The sequence below is a fragment of the Nerophis ophidion genome, linkage group LG14, assembly GCF_033978795.1.
Source record: "Nerophis ophidion isolate RoL-2023_Sa linkage group LG14, RoL_Noph_v1.0, whole genome shotgun sequence".
In the NCBI taxonomy this organism is placed as follows: Eukaryota; Metazoa; Chordata; class Actinopteri; order Syngnathiformes; family Syngnathidae; genus Nerophis; species Nerophis ophidion.
In genome coordinates, this window is record NC_084624.1 from 42496925 (window position 1) to 42515884 (window position 18960).

Consider the following 18960-nt stretch of genomic DNA (forward strand, 5'->3'; position numbering starts at 1 on the left):
ATGTCAGCAGCTAAATTATGAGCCTTTGTTTGCTTACTTACTAATAAAAGACAAGTTGTCTTGTATGTTTACTCTTTTATTTTAGGACAAACTTGCAATAAGAAACATATGTTTAAAGTACCATGAGATTTTTTTGTTAAAATAAAGCCAATAGTGCTTTTTTTTGGTGATCCCCTTTATTTAGAAAAGTACCGAAAACTATCAAAATAATTTTGGTACCAATACCCAAATATTGGTATCGGAACAACACTACAGTCTTGTCAATAGATGCTTTTTATAATGTATTTAGTGTATTTACTTAACACAATGTAATGTTTACAATTCAACATGTCCGAAAAGGAGTCAGATCTTTTGGTCTTTAAAGAAGCATTGCTAATATTGCTGTTGATATGACTAAAACCTGCACTATGTTATAATATCTATGTTGTCAATAGTTTATTTTTATTATACAAACAGGTGATGTACTTAACACAATGACATGTTTACAATTCAACATGTCCAAAAAGGAGTGGGAAGAAGTCTTTCAAGTCTTTTGAATTTTTTAAAATTTTGGTTCTGGTTATGATTTGTCTTTGTTAGAACTATAACTTGGTCCAGTTTGTTATATATTCTAACAAAGTGCAGATTGGATTTTAACCTATTTAAAACATGTCATCAAAATTCTAAAATTAATCTTAATCAGGAAAAATTTCTAATGATGTTCCATAAATTATTTTTTTTTATTTTTTCAAAAAGATTTAAATTAGCTAGTTTTTGTCTTCTTTTTTCGGTTTAATTTCAAATTTTAAAGAGTTGAAATTGAAGATAAACTATGTTTCAAAATTTAATTTTCATTTTTTTCCTGTTTTCTCCTCTTTCAAACCGTTCAATTAAGTGTTTTTTTTCATAATTTATTCTCTACAAAAAACCTTCCGTAAAAGGAAAAAAAAGGTACGACGGAATGACAGACAGAAATACCTATTTTTATATACATATAGATTTATTTATTAAAGGTAAATTGAGCAAATTGGCTATTTTTGGCAATTGATTTGAGTGTTTATCAAACTGGTAGCCCTTCGCATTAATCAGTACCCAAGAAGTAGCTCTTGGTTTCAAAAAGGTTGGTGACCCCTGGTATACATGATAAGCTGAATCAGTTCAGGATAAATTATATGAAACTGTAGTGTTCAGCATTGTTGTTGTTTGTGCTGTAAACGGTCTCTAAAAATTCCTTTATCAATATAGTGGGGAAAAAAAGTATTTAGTCAGCCACCGATTGTGCAAGTTCTCCCACTTAAAATGATGACAGAGGTCTGTAATTTTCATCATAGGTACACTTCAACTGTGAGAGACAGAATGTGAAAAAAAAAATCCAGGAATTGTAGGAATTTTAAAGAATTTATCTGTAAATAATGGTGGACAATAAGTATTTGGTCAACCATTCAAAGCTCTCACTGAAGGAAGGAGGTTTTGGCTCAAAATCTCACGATACATGGCCCCATTCATTCTTTCCTTAACACGGATCAATCGTCCTGTCCCCTGAGTTTATACCAAAAAGTTCTATTTTGGTTTCATCTGACCACATGACATTCTCCCAATCCTCTGCTGTATCATCCATGTATCCATTTTGGTATAAACTCAACTCGTCCTGTTTGGAGGAAGAAGAATACTGAGTTGCATCCCAAGAGCACCATACCTACTGTGAAGCATGGGGGTGGAAACATCATGCTTTGGGGCTATTGTTATGCTAAGGACACAGGACGATTGATTCGTGTTAAAAAAAGAATGAATGGGGCCATGTATTGTGAGATTTTGAGCCAAAACCTCCTTCCATCAGTGAGAGCTTTGAATGGTTGACCAAATACTTATTTTCCACCATAATTTACATATAAATTCTTTAAAATTCATACAATGTGAATTCCAAGATTTTTTGTTCACATTCTGTCTCTCACAATTGAAGTGTACCTATGATTAAAATTACAGACCTCTTTCATCATTTTAAGTGGGAGAACTTGCACAATCGGTGGCTGACTAAATACTTTTTTGCCCCACTGTATTTTTGCTTTATTCATTATTGAATAAAGCCAAATAATTAATAGTGGCAATGACTCGGTTCAGGATAAATTATATGAAACAGTGGTGTTCATCAAACTGTCTCGGAAAATTCCTTTATCAATATAATTACATTTAATATATGTTAAATGGATTTTATAAAGATAAATTCGAAAAATTTTATTGTGCATATTTTGTATCGGTGAAACGTGCTTTTTGAAAAAAAAAGTTTTCAATTGTTTATTTCTAATAAGTTATATTATTATTGTGTTGCGATATAGCTTTATAAGCGCTCATATGATGTAAAGTTACGTCACGAGTTTTTAAGCTCGAGTTGTACACAAAATGTGTATTTGTATTGTTTCACGTTTAAATCTCAATCATAGTATTAGTTTGTGGCGGTGCGCGCCGCCGATGGCCCCTTCTCCCCCATGGCCGCAACGCGCACGCGCCCAGAGCCGCGCGGGAATGGTCGCTGGGCGGGCTGGGGGTTGGACCGCTGCGAGCAAAACACGGCAAAAGACTTTTAAATGTCCGCCATGTTGGCCATGGCGCACTGAGCCAACGCTAGGGAGCGGAGCGCCGGAAAGAAACAGTCCGAGAGAGAGCGACCGAGATCCGGGCCTTCCCCCGGGCTCCGCTGGCGACGCCCTACATACAAGCTACAAGCATTCGAACGTCAGAGTAGCGATTAACCGCACAGAATCATCCATGAAAGCTTCACTCGTCACCGCGGTGGATATTAGGACATCTTGTAGACATCTTTTGCGGGCGGACTTGTGAAAACAAAATGAGTAAATTGTCGTTTCGGGCGCGGGCGCTGGACGCTACCAAGCCGCTGCCCGTCTTCCGCTGTGAGGATTTACCCGACCTGCACGAATATGCGTCCATTAACCGGGCAGTGCCGCAGATGCCGACCGGGATGGAGAAAGAAGAGGAATCGGTATGCTTTTATTTCTTCCACAATGTCCTAAATGTGCTTTTCCACCATCACAGACACCCTCTTCTTTTCTGCGCAAGCGATCACAAAATGGCGGCCATTTTTTTCCGCGACAAACACGACGGATTCCCGCTGTAATCCGCACATATTCTGGGTTTTGATCGCATATTAAACAAGGCAGGGGCACGTTTTGACGATTTTGGATGCCTTAGCCCAGTTTTGTAGTTTGGTTTAAGCGTGAGGTGGCTTTCTGAGTACAAAGGAGTCATGTGACCTGGGCGATTCCGACATTTTGTGTCGTCTGGCAGGGACCGGGCCTTGTGTTGGCGTAGTGGCGTGGGAGCACAGCTAGAGGGCGCTCGTGTGTTGGCCTGTGTGCCACGACTAGACCGGAATGTCAACACTGCAGCCATGCTTTACACAGTGGTTCTCAAACCTTTTTTCAGTGATGTACCCCCTGTGAACATTTTTTTAATTCAAATACCCCCTAATCAGAGCAAAGCATTTTTGGTCGAAAAAAATAGATAAAGAAGTAAAATACAGTACTATGTCATCAGTTTCTGATGTATTAAATTGTGTAACATTGCAAAATATTGTTCATTTGTAGTGATCTTTCTTGAACTATTTGGAAAAAAACAGATATAAAAATAACAAAAAACTTGTTGAAATATAAACAAGTGATTCAATTATAAATATGTCCACACACAGAAGTAATCATCAAGTTAAAGTGCGCTCTTTGGGGATTGTAATAGAGATACATCTGGATTCATGAACTTAATTATCAACATTTCTTCACAAAAAAAAGAAATCTTCAATATCAATATTTATGGAACATGTCCACAAAAAAAATCTGGCAGTCAACACTGAATATTGCATTGTTGCATTTCTTTTTCACAGTTTATGAACTTACATTCATATTTTGTTGAAGTATTATTCAATGAATATATTTATTAAGGACTTTAAACTTGTTGCTATTTTTAGAATATATTTAAAAAAAAAAAAATCTCACGTACCTCTTGGCATGCCTTCAAGTACCCCCAGGGGTATGTGTACCCCTTTGGAGAACCACTGGTCTAGAGCACGGCAGAGTAACTGTAATATTCTTCCATATCAGTAGGTGGCAGTAGGTAGCTTTGGAGATGTCGGAACGACCACAATGATTTGTCGTGATCACAATATGCAGACGACAGCTGGAGGTAGTCTGCAGATAAAAATTTGTCTAATGCTTAAACCAAAAATAAACAAAAAGTGTGCCCCTAAGAAAGGGCAATGAAGGTTAGGGGAGGCTATTCAGAACGAAACAAAAACTGAATTGGCCGCAAAATAAAAACAGAATGCTGGATGACAGCAAAGACTTACAGCTTGTGGAACAGAGACGGCATCCACAAAGTACATCCGGACATAACACTCAACAATATCCTCACAAAGAAGGATTTAAACAACTTAAATAGTCTTGATTGCTAAAAACAGAGTAGGTGCGGGGAATAGCGGTCAAGGAAGACATGAAACTGCTACAGGAAAATACCACTTTTTGTGAGGTATTATTGAATAAATATAATTATAAAGGATTTTTGAATTGTTGCTATTTTTAAGATATTTAAAAAAAATCTCACGTACCCCTAGGCATACCTTCAAGTACCCCCAGGGGTATGCGTACCCCCATTTGAGAACCACAGCTTTACACTATGTGCCGTTTTTCATTGTGTCTTACAACCTTTAATCACTCTATCATGATTGCATGTGCTTGGTTTACGGACACAACTGTAATGTTGTTGTTAATACACTTAGTACATGTTCATTTAAACATGTGCCACTGCCACAGGAGTATTGTTTTAACAAGATGCTTACAACTGTGACTGTAATGTGCAAGGTTGCTAATGTTTTGATAACCTTAAAGTTAAAGTACCAATGATTGTCACACACACACACTAGGTGTGGTGAAATTTGTCCTCTGCATTTGACCCATCCCCTTGATCACCTCCTGGGAATTGAGGGGAGCAGTGGGCAGCAGTGGTGCCGTGCTTGGGAATCATTTATGGTGATTTAACCCCAAATTCTAACCTTTGATGCTGAGTGCCAAGCAGGGAGGTAATGGGTCCCATTTTTTTATAGTCTTTGGTATGACTCGGCCGGGGTTTGAACTCCCAACCTACCGATCTCAGGCCGGCCACTCTAACCACTAAGCCACTGAGTAGTACTGCCCACCGAATACACGTGGTCATTCATTCATATAAAAACACAAGCATACTTTGAATAATAATACTTCAGTAATGCGGACGTTGTACCGATCTGTTGTGGTGAAGGAGTAGTTGAGCCGAAAGGCAAAGCTCTCAGTTTACCGGTCGATCTACGTCCCCATCCTCACCTATGGTCATGAGCTTTGGGTCATGACCGAAAGAATAAGATCACGGGTACAAGCAGACGAAATGAACTGGACGAAATTAGTTTCCTCCGCCGTGTGGCGGGGCTCTCCCTTAGAGATAGGTTGAGAAGCTCTGCCATCCTGGAGGAGCTCAACGTAAAGCCGCTGCTCCTCCACATCGAGAGGAGCCAGATGAGGTGGCTTGGGCATCTGGTCAGGATGCCACCCGAACGCCTCCCTAGGGAGGTGTTTAGGGCACGGAGGCCACGGGGAAGACCCAGGACACGTTGGGAAGACTGTCTCCCGGCTGGCCTGGGAACGCCTCGGTATCCCCCGGGAAGAGCTAGACGAATTGGCTGGGGAGAGGGAAGTCTGGGCTTCCCTGCTTAGGCTGCTGCCCCCGCGACCCGACCTCGGATAAGCTGAAGTAAATGGATGGATGGATGTCCATGTACTTATGGTGGTTCTTTTAAATAACAAACACCATGCAGTCTTTCTTAGGCCAGTTTTTAAGTATATGTACAGTGAATAGTGATGGAATGTTTGTAGGTTATCTTTTTCACCTAGAAGAACACAGTAAATGAGTCAGATTATAGCGTGGTTGCCAATTTTTTTTGTAGGATGTAGACCTCATATTTTACAATGGGAACCATTCAGTGTTATTGTTCCTCGCATCATTTTGTTAACATCAATGTGACAAAGTGGGGCTTTCATTTTCAGCCTGGTACCCTCTGAAGGATGCCAAATGTGCAGTTGAGTAATGAGCAGCATCATTCATGGCAGGTCATCATAGTCCTGAGTGTTTGCTTTCTGCCTCCAGTGTGGCTGCACGTGTCGGGTTCAGTGTGTCAGATGGCACAGCAGGTCTGCAGACAGAAGAAATGATGCTGTCACTTTAATGTCTGCGCTCACTTAACTGAAGCTCTTAGTTACGTAAGAATATTACTGCAAGGTGTGTGTGTGTGTGTGTGTGTGTGTGTGTGTGTGTGACGTGCTGTCAGGGGAGGACACCAGGTGGCTTAACCATGAGATGTTCCAAAACGAAGTAATACAGTAAAATACGTTTTAATATTTCTCTTTTGGTTTATGCTTTCTATGTGATTTTGGTGTGGTTCCTGTTTATCTTGATAATTTTCATGGTCAAAATTGTGGAAATTCCATGCTTCCTGATCAAAACAAGGCAGCAGATGAGAAGTGAGGCAGACACAGGCGGGGCCTCCACGGCTACACACAGTGTGTATTGGGCGTGTGCGTGATTGCGGGCGCATGCTTGTTGCCACATGGAAAAGGCAGGTCTAGAGGCAGCAAGTACTTCTGCCTCAAGGTAGGGGGTGATATATTGTCAACTTGCAGGTCAATGCCTCAGCAGTACTTTGAATCGCCACACTGGGAGAGGTGGGGGCGCTCTAGCTAGCAGACACAGGTCTCTCCAGCGGAAGCCAGCATTTTTTTCTTTTCTTTTTTTTAAACTGTATTTACAAGGAACATGGCATTGTTGTTAGAGTAAGCCAGCGTTTGTGGGTGTTTTTTGTCGGATGGAAAAATATTGTTTAATTTCTTGGAATGAAATTGAATTAAATGAATGTGTCTGCCAATATGGAGGATTGTATACTATATCCAAGATTAAATACTTATCTAAACTGGATTTATATGTATATATTAAGGCTGCGAATATTTGGGTGTCCCACGATTCGATTCAATATCTGTTCTAGGGGTCGCGATTCGATATTATATCTTTTTTTCGATTCGATTTGATTCAAAGATATTTTTTCGATTCAAAACGATTCTGTATTCTTTCAATACATAGGATTTCAGCAGGATTTACCCCGGTCTGCTGACATGCAAGCAAAGTAGTAGATTTAAAAAACAAAAATGCTTTTATAATTGTAAACGCTAATATTTTATCAACTAGATGCAATAATGTAAATTTGTTTTAACTATTAAACGAACCAAAAATATGACTTATTTTATCTTTGAAAATATTGGACACAGTGTGTTGTCAAGCTTATGAGATGCGATGCAAGTGTAAGCCACTGTGACACTATTGTTCTTTTTTTTTTTTTGTAAATGTCTAATGATAATGTCAATGAGGGAGTTTTAATCACTGCTATGCTGAAATTATAACTCATATTGATACTGTTGTTGATAATATTAATTTTTGTTTCACTACTTTTGGTTTGTTCTGTGTCGTGTTTGTGTCTTCTAAATTGCTCTGTTTATTGCAGTTCTGAGTGTTGCTGGGTCAGGTTTGGTTTTGGAGTTGAATTGCATTGTTATGGTATTGCTGTGTTGTGGTTTTTTGGATTGATGAAAATAAAAAAAATCGATTTTTAAAAAAATTGCATCGATTCTGAATCGCACAACACATTCGATTCGTATTCGAATCGATTTTTTTCCCACACCTCTAAGAAATATATATATATATACACACACACACACTTGCTTTATCTATATAAAACATGGCTGGGGGTTTTGAAGTTGTTCGAGAGCGCTTTGAAGGTGATTCCCATTAGCCACATCTTTCAAATAATTTTTTTGTATCTTTAAAAATTGTAAAAAAAAAAAATATATATGTATATGTGTTCTTGTCTCATGATTGTGTACAATAGGCGAAAAAATGCAATTCCCCTTTAATGTACCTCTTTCATCTCATTCATAATTTCGTTGGGGAGTCTGAATATAGCCAGCATTGTACATTTCTTAGCTACCTTCTTAAATGTTCTTTTTTGTCCCCATCGATGCACTTTTAAGTGTTCTGTTTTTTGAATTTGTGAAGACACTATACAATATCCTTCATTACAAATGTTGCAAAGTTTTTAATGAATGGTATGCGTTTTCGGGTTGTACCCCGCACGTTGAGACTGGCGCATGCGCAATACGAAGGGTCCTCTTCGGCTGCACACACACCCTCGAGAGATTGGGTTGCCATTCGCATAATCCAGGTTTGTTAGTACACATTGAGAACAGGGCTAGCTTGACCACCATGCATATTTAATGGTCGGCATGTGATGTCCGATATATAGCAATAGCAGAGGATTTTAGCATACTGCATTTTTCGGAGTATATGTCGCTCCGGAGTATAAGTCGCACCTGCGGAAAATGCATACTAAAGAAGGAAAAAAACATATAAGTCGCACTGGAGTATAAGTCGCATTTTTGGGGGAAATTTATTTGATAAAACCTAACACCAAGAATAGACATTTGAAAGGCAATTTAAAATAAATGAAGAATAGTGAACAACAGGCTGAATAAGTGTACGTTATATGAGGCATAAATAACCAACTGAGAAGGTCCCTGGTATGTAAACGTAACATATAGTAAGAGTCATTCAAATAACTAACATATACAACATGCTATACGTCTAGCAAACAATCTGTCACTTCGAATTGCTAAATCCGATGAAATCTTGTACGTCTAGTCTCTTGCGTGAATGAGCTAAGTAATGTTATTTGATATTTTACGGTAATGTGTTAATTTCGCACATAAGTCGCTCTTAAGTATAAGTCGCACCCCCGGCCAAACTCTGAAAAAAACTGCGACTTATAGTCCGAAAAATACGTTTATGCGCATGTGCAAGCCAGTCTGCCACTCAACAAGAGGATAGAGGAAAAAATAAGGAACTCATTGACTACAGTGGCGGACTCGCGAAAGCTATTTTTGTAAAACTTAACCATATATATAGAGATAGTCGCTGACGTCACAAATTAGGGAAATTCCAACCGGCTGGTTTGAGGCAAGTATGAAGGAAGGCAAGATTGTTTTATAAATATCTCCGCTGTGCCTCCATGGTTTGATTTCAAATTTTCGATTATTTCAAATACACAAAAACAGGCACTAATAGTTACGAAAAGTCGACATTGCATAGTAGGTAAATTTGCACCCTGCAAATTTGTTAATCATTGCGCAGTGGTCAGCTGCTAGAAGCCATTGGCGTGGTTATCTTTTAGTATTGTAACTTGTGTCAGGGTGGAGTAAAAAGTTTCTCAACACGTGCATTGTTTATTTTTGGATCAAAGCTTTGTATTGTTTACATTTGGCTACAAATGAGGTCGCTGTCTACGTGGTCCTGCTGGAGAACCACAGCATCTCTCTCACACACACTGCTACAGTTGAAATGTGCAGCGTGTTCTCTTTTGTTGAATTTATACTGCTGACAAACACAATCGTTTCGAAAATATACAGCAAAAGTTGGATTTTTCCATTTTGTCTGAATGGACTCTAATTGTATATTATTCCACTTTGTTCTACTCAACTGTCGGTCCACATGTGCACCTGCTCCATTGTTTTTGCTTCGTTTAACTCTACCTTAAATGGCGACATGATATGACTCTTGATAGATGGGTTACGCTATGATTACCTTTGTTTTTAAATGTGTGCATACATTTTGTAAGCCTTTTTAAACAAATATAATATAGCAAAGTACACAAATTATTCGGTGACGTCATAACGACACCCATAACCACAGCCCCACCGCCGCAGGTATCTTGGCAGTCTAGGGGAAACCGTGCTATTTTGTGTGTTCTTGTGAGAGTAGGGGTGTCCCAAGGACTCTTTGCATGTAGGGGTAAGTGGTCATAATGAGGGGAAGGTGGTATGAATCTAGCCCTTCAGAGTAAAGGATTTCAGATGCTGAGTCGCTCAGGCAGGGCCAGAAAAAATTCCCCAATTTCTATTACACCTTAGTTTGTAACGTTAATTTGTACTGTTAGCCACGCTAGCTAACGTTAAAAGTTAAAATTCCAATGATTGTCTCACACACACACACTAGGTGTAGTGAAATGTGTCCTCTGCATTTAACCCATCCCCATGTTCACCCCCAGGGAGGTGAGGGGAGCAATGAGCAGCAGCGTGTGCCGTGCTCTGGAATAATTTGGTGATTTAACCCTCAATTCTCACCCTTGATGCTGAGTGCCAAGTAGGGAGGCAGTGGGTCCCATTTTTTGTAGTCTTTGGTATGACTCGGCCTGGGTTTGAACTCATGACACCCCAGTCTTAGGGTGGACACTCAAACCACAATGCCACTGAGCTGGGCAAAAATACTATAAAAATTAGGCTAAAATACTTACAAAAAGCTTGCGAACATTAGCAAAGCACTTTCATAAAATTCACAAGAGACAACAGTCAGAGATGGCGGCTTCTTGTACGTGTAGTTCTTTGATTAATTTTCAACCGAAGCATGATAAATGATAACACAATCTCAGCTGTTAACTCTGTTTCTGCTCGGTTTGTTGTGTAGTGGTTGGTTGGTTGAAGTTTATTTCGAACATGAGTGCAGTTTGGGACCAAGGATATACGGTATATCAATAATAATAAAGTACCGTGGTACTAATGAGTTTAAAAAAAGGTACTACTGGGAATACTGCCCTTGGGGAAAAAACGTTTTTCATCCACTTATGCTGCTGTGTGGCAGTGGCGTTGCCGTGTGTCATACAAGCAAAGATTTTCGAAAGGAATAACGATCAAAACATTAATTTCTACAGGTTAAAAAGGAGGGTGCGTGAAGCGCAATATGGGAGGTATATGAGCTTTAAACAGGGGAGTTCTTCGCTGGAAGCGCTTAAAAAAACTTTTAATTTGTTTTATTTTAAACAATGTGTGTTTTACCTGCTGTCTTATTTGCAGTTTTAACCCTATTGTTTTCAGTATTTACTAATCAAAATTGGCATCCATACATTATGAAGCATTTGATACAATATCAATAGAGCTTTCTATTGTAACCTAATTCTAGATTATGGCAAACTGTCTAATATGTAAAACAATTGTAAACTGTTCTTTGTGTGCATTAAGAAACAGACATCCACTCATTTTCTACCATTTGCCCCTTTATGTTCGCAAGGGGTCGCTGGCATATGTTTTCATAAGTTTTGTCATTAGATTTTCTGTTAAAATTAAAATGACATTTTTGGTGGTCCCCTTTTTATTTAAAAAAGTATCAAAGTATTGAAAAACAAAATATCGGTGTTAGGACAACTCTTGGTGAGACAAATGTGCAAACGCAACTATGCAGTCGCTTATATGCCCAAACATAAAATATGCAGGGACGTAGCAGGGGGTGTCCCAATACCTAGGGAAGATTACAAAGCTCTACGTTTCTTCATTTGGAGGGTGTAGTGAATAGGGTTGTCCCGATACCAATATTTTGGTACCAGTACCAAAATATGTTTTGATACTTTTCAAAATATAGGGGACCACAAAAAATGTATTTGTCTTAGAATCTAATGATTAAACATGTCTTTATTTTAAGAAAAAAATCCTACGGTACATTAAACATGGTTCTTATTGCAATTGAAGAACAATTTTGGCCTTAAATAAAATGGTAAACTCACTAGACAACTTTTCTTAGTAAGTAAGCAATCAATTGTCATTCCCATTCTATTTCGTCAAAATATAAAGGACAAGCTGTATAAAGGTATTATCCATCCGCTTGTTGATATACTGTTAATATTTGGTTATTTTCCTTTTCAACATGATATATCTACATTTCTGTTAAATTGTAATAATCACTCATTCTTCTGTTGGATGTTTTACATTAGTTTTGGATGATACCATAAATTAAGGTATCAATCCAATACCAAGTAGTTACAAGATCATACATACCATGATTTGATTAACGTGGACCCCGACTTAAACAAGTTGAAAAACTTATCCGGGTGTTACCATTTAGTGGTCAATTGTACGGAATATGTACTGTACTGTGCAATCTACTAATAAAAGTATCAATCAATCAATTGGCCATATTCAAAGTCCACACGTGTCCAGGGAGGTATTTCCTGAGTTTTTAAATTTATGTTTATTTTTAATTTTTTTAAAGAAAAATATTTTGTGACTAAAAAATATAAATGTAATTGTAAATGTAATTGTAGTAGTATCGACCAGATACGCTCTTGCACTTGGTTTCATCACAGTGGATGTCAGGTGTTGATCCACCCTTGGCATTTGTTTACACTCTGGAGCACTATCTTTTGTTAGCGGTGACGCCCGTGAGCTATTGTATCCTCCTACGGTGTGTAGTGAAGCATGTTTAGCTATTCCCCGTCCTGCAGGAATGATACCTGGAAGAAATGTACTTTATTTGTACCCATGGAGGCGAGGATTAGTGATTTTGAAGTAGCTAAAACACTGCTGACTGCGGATGGATGTTAGTTGCTAACTAGCTAGCCATGTTTTAAAGCCCCTTTTGCTGAGCTGCGTTTCAATGTTATAACCTCACCTTTATCGTTAGTTTCTAAGTCAAAATGCATCCGTTCTCCCTTTTCTGTCTACACACTGTCTGCTTGTAAGTACTCTGTGGTTGTGCGCTGTTGAACATGCTCCTGTCCTCGAAAAACCAACAATGTCACAACGTGACGACGGCGCGTAGTCATGCCCGTTGGCAGAAGGGCAACCGGTACTTTTCTGAGTATACTACCGTTTTTGATTCATTAGTTCTGTGATACTATACTAGTACCAGTATATGGGAAAACCCTAGTAGTGAGTGAGAGGGAACATTGGTGTTGGGCCTTTGAGGCAGAATGGATTGATCCCATTAGCTGTATTGCTAGCCACATTAATCAAGACTATTATTACAAATTAGAGTGCAAAAAATATTGTCCTGTCTCATAAGGATTGTGACCGATTTGGTCCAAACAAAGGGCATATGCCCTCTAAGCGTAGTAGTAGTACTGTATATGCCCGATATTAGAGTGATCAGATCTAAGTTATTTCTGCATAACCATTTTTTTGTGTTTGTTAATGTTTGGTAATAATTCCCTGGACACAAGCAACTTTTAAAGGCAAAAAACAAATATTTTAAACGTTTTTAAACTGTTAATGGTCCTCCCCAAGAATACATTTAAGAATGTACAGTTAATATATGTGGTTTGTATTTGTACCGGCAACATTAAACCATGATAGTAACATCCCTACTTGTAAACATGTACTGTGAAGGAAGGAACGCTAACGTGGCGAGCATAAGTGGAATATTAGCAGTTGTTGACATATCCACCATGTTTCCTCATGCAGTTTGTTTGAAGTGATGCACTCCTCACTGGTCCAAGCAGACCGCCGCCCTACTTCCTTGTAGCTGTCCGTCACGCTAAGTGTCACTTGCAGCGTCTGGGACAGTGGCTGTGACTGTGATGGATGCGCTCATTTCAGAAAGCTATTTCAGCACGCCACGTGCAACCGTTGAAGAGGCGGGGGGTGGTGTTATTGTGTATTCTTGACTGTTCTCTTCATCCAAGTGTATTTCTACACTAGCAATGTTGGACGCGGCAAGTAAACAGTCTGATTAGCTTTGGCTGCTGACTGTTGAGACCCAAGGCTGTTTGTTTCTGTGTGTGTGACGCCTCAGTACATGATCTGTGCGAGCATAAATGCATGCATGCATGCATATCTAATTAGTCGTAAGGTTCAAAGCGAGTGCATTTGTTAAATATAATAGTTTAGTTGCTTATTTTACCAGAGACTGGGGTGAGGTCTTAGGTTGATTTACACAGTGCTGCAGGCTTTCAACTATCTTAGATGGCTGACATGCTGATTAGGCCTGGGCCGATAAAAATTTGTTTGTGGGATGATATATTGACCAACAAATTATTGAGATGAACGATATTATTGTCAACATTATTTTAAGACCAAATTAACCACTGACCCTGTTGGCGCTATGAATTTTCGAAATGGGGTGCCAGGGACCCCATCAAGCCATAAAAATGGGGTCCAACAGTAAAATTTGGTGGTCTCACTTTTTTGTAACCTTTTTGAAAACAAATGATAAATGTATGCATTATCCTGTTATATCACATTCTATATTTTGTTTTGGGGAAAAAAGTTGTCATAAACATTACTTAATTGATTTTAAAAAATCATAAAAAAGAAAGCACATTTTATGCTTATATAAATGTTTAGTTAAAAAAATTAATTCACTTTCTTTTTTCCTTAATGGATCTAAACTTTACTGCTGGCGGTAGTTTTTTCCATATTTTTATTTAATAAGTTGTAGATGTATTTATTTCAGTTTTCCTTCATAGATCTAAACTTTACTGCTGGCGGTAGTTTTTTCCATATTTTTATTTAATAAGTTGTAGATGTATTTATTTCAGTATAAAAGTGTAAAAAGTGTTTTGCGTCGGTCATGAAATGATATTCGTGGGCCAGAGAATACATACAGCATACATACATCAACTTCAGATCTATCCGTCAATTGTAATTTTTTATTTTTTAATGTTTGTTTTGAGCCCTTTTTGTCAAAGACATTTTTTTTTGTTAATTGCAAACACAAAATATACGATATCTTCCACAGAAAATATTTTTCAAAGTGGAACATTTGATGCGAAGTAATCGGAGCCTTGGAAAGGTCAATAATTCATAAATGACAGTTTTAAATAAAAAAAAACAGCTTTGTTTTAGTAGTCAACATTGCAACTTTTTCTAAATTACATTTCACCTGTAAACTTTTTTTATTCCACTTTTGTTATGTTTTTGTTTATTTTAATAGTATTTTTAGAATGTGCCGTGGGCCTTTTAAAACAAGCTGCAGGCCGCAAATGGCCTCCAGGCCACATTTGTGACACCCCGTCCCCTATTATAGATAATAATAAATTAAATCTGATAAGTCTATCGATAAAAAGCAGAGCCTGGTGATGCATGCGCGTTTATCAGCATCTCTGCTTTAGTAAACAATAAGGGTGATGACGTCACCGTCAGCGATTCGAGCGACACTTGCTAACTCGTCAGCCACCTCTCCAAGAGACTCCTTTGGAACACTCCTTGCACATTAACGCTTCTAAGGGCACATATCTGCCCCGTTTGTTGACCTGCAAAGTATGTGTTTGGGATGGAGGAGTCTGGTCGGGTGCTGGTTTGCTTCAAGCAAACTAGCACCCAGCGGGAGATAAAAGTGAAGTTTCTATGGACTCACAGACTAAAACAACTCATTTATTGGAAACATGGCACAGGATGAAGTTAACCTTTTTAACTTTACACTCGCCTTAGTGTTTACCATGAAGTCTTTCTTTTGACAGCCCCTTGCGGTAAAGTTGTCCGAGTGCAAACTGAGGCAGTATTTGTGATTGATAAAACCTTCGGAGAAACCAAAATTATCATTGTTATTATCGCGGTATTTTTAAATGTGCTCAAAATTTTCAAAAAGTTCTTATACTTCAATCTTAACTCAATTGTATAAAAAAATATATATAAAACATTCAAAATTATGTACTTTGTAGAATAAACACTATTGTAGATAACTGTTTTATTTTCCTCAAGTAGAAATTAAATGTGCATATGAAAGCATTTTAAACAAAGTAATATGGTAGAAACTAAATAAAAATAAATGTGCAAGATGGCATATGATGGCCATAAGATGTAATGTAGCTATGGATGGGTGATATATCGATATACTTGATATATCGCGGGTTTGTCTCTGCGATACAGAAAATGACTTTCGTGATATTCGTGTATACATTCTCACGCAGTTGCTTTTCGCAGCGGGCATTACACGACAGGTGTTTCTCACTCTTTGTTGTCTCTCTTTGTCACTGAGACTTAAAACAAGCGCACCTTCTTACACACGTCACTTGTGCAACGTCACACGCTCCCGCGGAGCAGAGCGGTAGCAACATGGTAACATTAGCTGTGATGCTTACAGTGAGGTGCGGGTGGTAATACTAGAGAGAGAAGGTGTGTATCTGGGAACAAATGGAAAAAAAAATTATTCCCAAGAAAAACAGCACGTGGTCCATCGTCCGGCGGTGGTTTGGCTTCAAGTGGGAATATGTTCAACATTTATTCAGCAAAAGCGTTGCTACAAAATGTAGCTTCACTGCTAATGTAGCATCATGTGAAAAGTCACCTGCTAGAGAATGAGTGCTTGAAACTTTGCATGTCAACATCTCCGTTCGGTGCCACACCAACAAAATGCTGAAGCAACTATTTCCAGATCAACACTGCATGAAAAAAAAGTCAACAGAAGGAGATAACGTCCACAGGGACCATTTTACGCAGATCATTTTTATTTGACAGGTATTGAAATATCTTGTGACATCATGCACAAAAGTGCACTTTAATTGTTTTAAACTATTGTAGTGGCGTTCTGTGCAAAAAGTACACTTTAGTGTTGTTTTGATATGTCCTCTTGGTGACATCATTCACAAAAGTGCATTCATAGCAGGGCTGGGCGATATGGCCTTTTTTTAAATTTTGCAATATTTTTAGGCCATATCGCGATATACAATATATTACGATATTTTGCCTTGGCCTTGAATGAACACTTGATGCATATAATCACAGCAGTATGATGATTATATGTGTATACATTAAAACATTGTTCCTCATACTGCATTCATATATGCTACTTTTACACTTTCATTCATAGAGGGAAATCACAACTAAGTCAGTTGACCAAAAGTGTATTTATTAAAGTTATTAAGCAATGGCACAAACATTCAAGTCATTTCCAAAACATAACGTGCAAGATTGTCAGAGACATTTTAAGTGTCAAATAAAAATTAGCTGCATAATAGGAAATCAAATGGTATTCGTCCTTCACTATGTGGTAGGTTACGACGGACGTTATGAAATTCTCTTCGTTCTCTAGCGAGTGACTTTTCAAATGATGCTACATATTAGCAGTAATGCTACTTTTTATAGCAACGCTTTTGCCCCACACTTGACAAATTACGGTTGTCCGTTCGACATATTCCCACTTGAAACCGAACCACCGCCAGACGATGGATCCCCTGCTGTTTTTATTGGGAATTAAGTCTTCCTTCATTTGTTACCAGATCCGCACCTTCTTTCTCTCGTATTCCCACTCGTAACGTAGCCCGGTCTGCTACCTCTCTGCTGGGCGAGGGCGGACACGTATGTGACGTATGTAAGAATGTGCGCCTGCTTGTCTGTGAGAATGAGAGACAGGAAAGAGTGAGAAGAGCCTGAAGTGTAATGCCTGCAGCTTAAAGCAACTGCGTGAGAACGTATACTCGAATATTACAATATAGTCATTTTCTATATCGCACAGAGACAACCCCGCTATATATCAATATATCACCCAGCCCTAATTCATAGCTTGTTTTAAAATGTTTGACAATCTTGCACTTTCTGTTTTGGAAATGACATGAATGTTTTTGCCACTGCTTAATAACTGTTTAATAAATACAGTTTTGGTACATTGTCTTAATTGTGGTTTCCCTCTATGCATGAAAGTTTAAAATTAGCATATATTAATGCAATATGAACAAGGATGTTTTAAAGTAGACACATATAATCATCATACTGGTGTCATTATATGCATCAAGTGTTCATTCAAGGCTAAGGCAAAATATCGAGATATATATTGTGTATCGTGACATGGCCTAAAAATATCGATATTAATAAAAGGCTATATCGCCCAGCCCTAAATGTAGCTGCACTTTTTATCCGGGTATACAAAAATAGTGTTGATATATAAAAGGTCAAGTCTCACACATATGAGGAAACACCAACTATTAGAAAGTTTGGCAATGAAATATGACAGCGCTGCAGTGAGGTCTTTTGCCATTTTTGACGAGGGAGCTTAAGCAGCTGCTTCTGGACGGCATATGTGTGATGTTGGTAGATGATGGTGTACTGTAACCGTGGCATCAAATTTGCCCCCGCTGCAGGCCCACTCTGCAAATAAGGGAAAAGCAAATGTATTATTATTATCATACTCATCTGACACACTAACCCTGATGTTCCTCTTCTAAAAACAGAACATGTTGCTGTGTTTTTGCTAGTTTTTTTTTTTAATACTAAGTTTTAACAGTAACTTAAAGTAGCAGCAGTCGTTAACAGCACAAAACACAAACATAAGTCAATCTCGCAGTATGCGTCGTGCGCACACACTTCTTGCTCTCATTGATGGCGCCCAAAAAAGGTAACTTTTGGTTACACCTAATAAAGTGTGATTTTATAGAACATTTGACAGACAAATGATGACCTGTTCATTTTCAAACACTTTCCATCATGCATTCGGATGTACAAGTTACTTACTTTGAACTCACTGTAATGTTGAGGATGGTGATTCCAGAGTTGGCTCATCACGTTTGAAATGTTGCCTTCCTTTGCGGGCCTATCTTCAATTATTTTACCCTCGACAGGCTTTACCAATCCAAAATGCGCACAGATTTCAGAATTTGTCCCTTTTACTTGGAGGGCAACATCTTAAAGGCAAATGTCGTTGGGTTTTTTCCGCGATTGCAAACCACACTAGTGTGCATGCGTTGTCTTTGGAGGCACCGTTGCTGCTGCGTTTCCAACACATGAGCAATGCCACCTAAATAAAATGCATTAAGAAGTAAAGTTTTTTTCTAAAATTTAACGGTATTACTAACCGTTCGGAATTTTAGTTTGGCTTATTTATCATTGGACGGTATACCGTTACATCCCTACTTTGTATAATCCTGCATGGAACACTGTGATCCTGTGTGTTTTTGTGCGTTTTGCGCATGAATTTTACACTTGTCAGGCTTGTCATGACGTAGTGATTGTTCTTGTTAGTTTTAGCTTTGTAGTTAAGCCGCAGTTTCAAGTGACCGCTTCGACATTTACTGTTTAGGGGGTGAATGAGAGTGACATGTTATTTTCCTAAACAAATGTTTCTTCTCTTCACAATAACTGCAATCCAGTCACAGTT

The 18960-nt window shown here is 38.4% G+C and overlaps 1 protein-coding gene across 3 annotated transcripts in view; it reads left to right on the plus strand.

The window, feature by feature from the left end:
- The window catches only part of LOC133568694 (enhancer of polycomb homolog 1-like), a 66015-nt gene that overhangs the window by 10527 nt on the left and 36528 nt on the right, over positions 1–18960 (plus strand). The window contains exon 1 of one of the 3 annotated variants that reach the window (XM_061920781.1): positions 2483–2974. The exons of 1 other annotated variant lie outside the window; for it this stretch is intronic. In XM_061920781.1, the coding sequence (XP_061776765.1) occupies positions 2822–2974 (153 nt within the window). In that variant the 5' untranslated portion in view covers positions 2483–2821. Of the gene's footprint in view, positions 1–2482; positions 2975–18960 lie in introns of those variants that run through there. One more of the 3 variants, XM_061920780.1, reaches the window with a different exon arrangement.